This window comes from Pagrus pagrus, assembly GCF_965226575.1.
Source record: "Pagrus pagrus genome assembly, contig: HAP1_SCAFFOLD_560, whole genome shotgun sequence".
NCBI lineage: Eukaryota > Metazoa > Chordata > Actinopteri > Spariformes > Sparidae > Pagrus > Pagrus pagrus.
Window position 1 is genome coordinate 1 of NW_028174910.1, and position 2000 is coordinate 2000.

General features: G+C 41.4%; 1 protein-coding gene across 1 annotated transcript; it reads left to right on the forward strand.

The window, feature by feature from the left end:
- Positions 1 to 284: 284 nt before the first annotated feature.
- On the forward strand, positions 285 to 1668 carry LOC311254186 (dynein axonemal heavy chain 2-like; the record flags this gene model as incomplete). Its single annotated transcript, XM_084384581.1, has 4 exons — positions 285 to 395; positions 612 to 850; positions 1005 to 1199; positions 1511 to 1668. Coding segments are annotated over 4 exons (703 nt in total), but the record flags the coding sequence as incomplete, so codon positions are not given.
- Between the last annotated feature and the right edge of the window lie 332 nt (positions 1669 to 2000).

Consider the following 2000-nt stretch of genomic DNA (forward strand, 5'->3'; position numbering starts at 1 on the left):
ACTACACATGGAAAGGAGCTCTAAAAACTTCTTGACACCTGTTAAAAGTATTTTCCTTGCTTTCCCTACTATGATTTGACACTGAGTCTCTTTCTGGGTGTCCTCCATACATTGTCATAAAAAAGATTCAGCAACTTTTTTATTTGCCCCTGTATGCAGGCTGCACACATTTTGCTTCAGCTGGTGAAATGTGCACAGGATAGCATCATGACTTGCTGAAATTATCACTGAGCTACATGCACGTGTGCTGCATTGAATATATTTTTCACTTTTATTTTGAACAGATGTGGTGTATAAGAAGGAGGGCAGAACAGTTCTATACATCCCAGTGGAGTGCCTAAACTTCAGCTCTGAGGAGGCCTGCAAGGATAAGATGCTGGTACAGAGAATGGAGAGTAAGCCTCTATGTTTGTCTGTCTGTGTGTGTGTGTGGGGGGGGATTCTTCACCCACCTATCTTTCTTAATTTCTCCCTACAACTCCTTTTTCTCATCATATCCATGCTTCTTTCCCAACATTTTCCTCATCATACTCAGTATTTTCACATCATTCCAACCTTCGCTCTTCTTTGTCTTTTTTTGTCTTCCACTCACTTGTTCATTCTGTGTTAAGTTGTCATGATCGAATGGACAGATCAGATCAAAGAGCTGCTGAATGACCAAAATACGATGACGATGAGCGACACCGGTGGCCCGATGCAGGAGATGGCCCTCTGGGAGAGTCGCTCTGCCAAGCTGTTAGAATTCAGCCAGCAGCTGCAAAAACCAGAGGTCAGGCACGTCCAGGACATCCTGCAGCACACCAAGTCTCTCTATTTAGAGCGCTTCTGTAAACTGGCCAAGGAAATACAGGTACAAGAAGTCTGCACCATAAGTCTAAAATCATCTCTTTACAAAGGTATACATGCGATACAATTATGGTATGATGCAGTTAATGTAATTATCAACCATCCTTTGTGTGTGTGTGTGTGTGTGCGTGTGTGTGTGTGTGTGTGTGTGTGTCCAGGATTTCTCTCAGGTGGCCCAGTTAAACATGAAGTTCCTGTCTATATTGAAGGAGCCATGTGAAGAGCTTGCCCAGCTCAAGCCAAGCCAAATTGCTCCTGAAAAGCTGAAACACATTATCCATCTCATTCGCGTCATCTGGATCAACTCCAAGTACTTCAACACCAGGGAGAGGATGACTTGTCTCTTCTGCAAGGTATCTGCATTTTACTACATTACATACTGTGCACACAGGGACACATGCTGCAATCCACCATTCATATAGATGATAGCTATTTTGTAGACAGTTAATAGATCATGTATGTCACAGCAGAATTTTGCTGTCAGATATGCGAACCACAGAAAGAAAGAAAGACAGACCTTGACTGGTGTTGACTTTTAGTTAGATAGTTGCATTTTATGTACAAGTGACTCATTATACCTCACTATTGAGGATTTAATAAATGTGAAAATATTTCTGTTAGTTGGTCTCCAAATACGTATTCTTTGTCTTCTTCTGTGTTGCAGATGACTAATGAAATCATCCGCCTGTGCTTACAAAGCATCTCTCTGGATAAGATGTTTAAGGGCTATGTGGCATCCAGCAAGGACAACCTGGATGACTGTATCAAGTGCTGCGTGTCCTGGAAGGAATCTTACCTGCTGGTCTCAAAGAGTCACCAAATGTAAGAGAAATGTCCCCCATGTTGAGATTCAACCCAGTGTGATCTGGGTACATCTGGGGACTTCTGGGGAAGTCTTAATTCTAAAATGTTCAAATGGCAATGTGTTTGATTTTAAGTATTTGAAGTCACTGCTGTATATGGGTTTGCTGTATATGGGTGTGAAGTTTAATTGACATTTAGTTGGGTTGCAAAACATTATTTTGGTTTAAATGCAGAAATAGATAGTCCCTTAAAGAGCATTGTCACACAGAACAGCATTGATTTCAAAGAGTTTAGTCAGGAGATGACGAAGAAGATTGTTCCAGATACAAGATGCATAAAACTGAATGTTG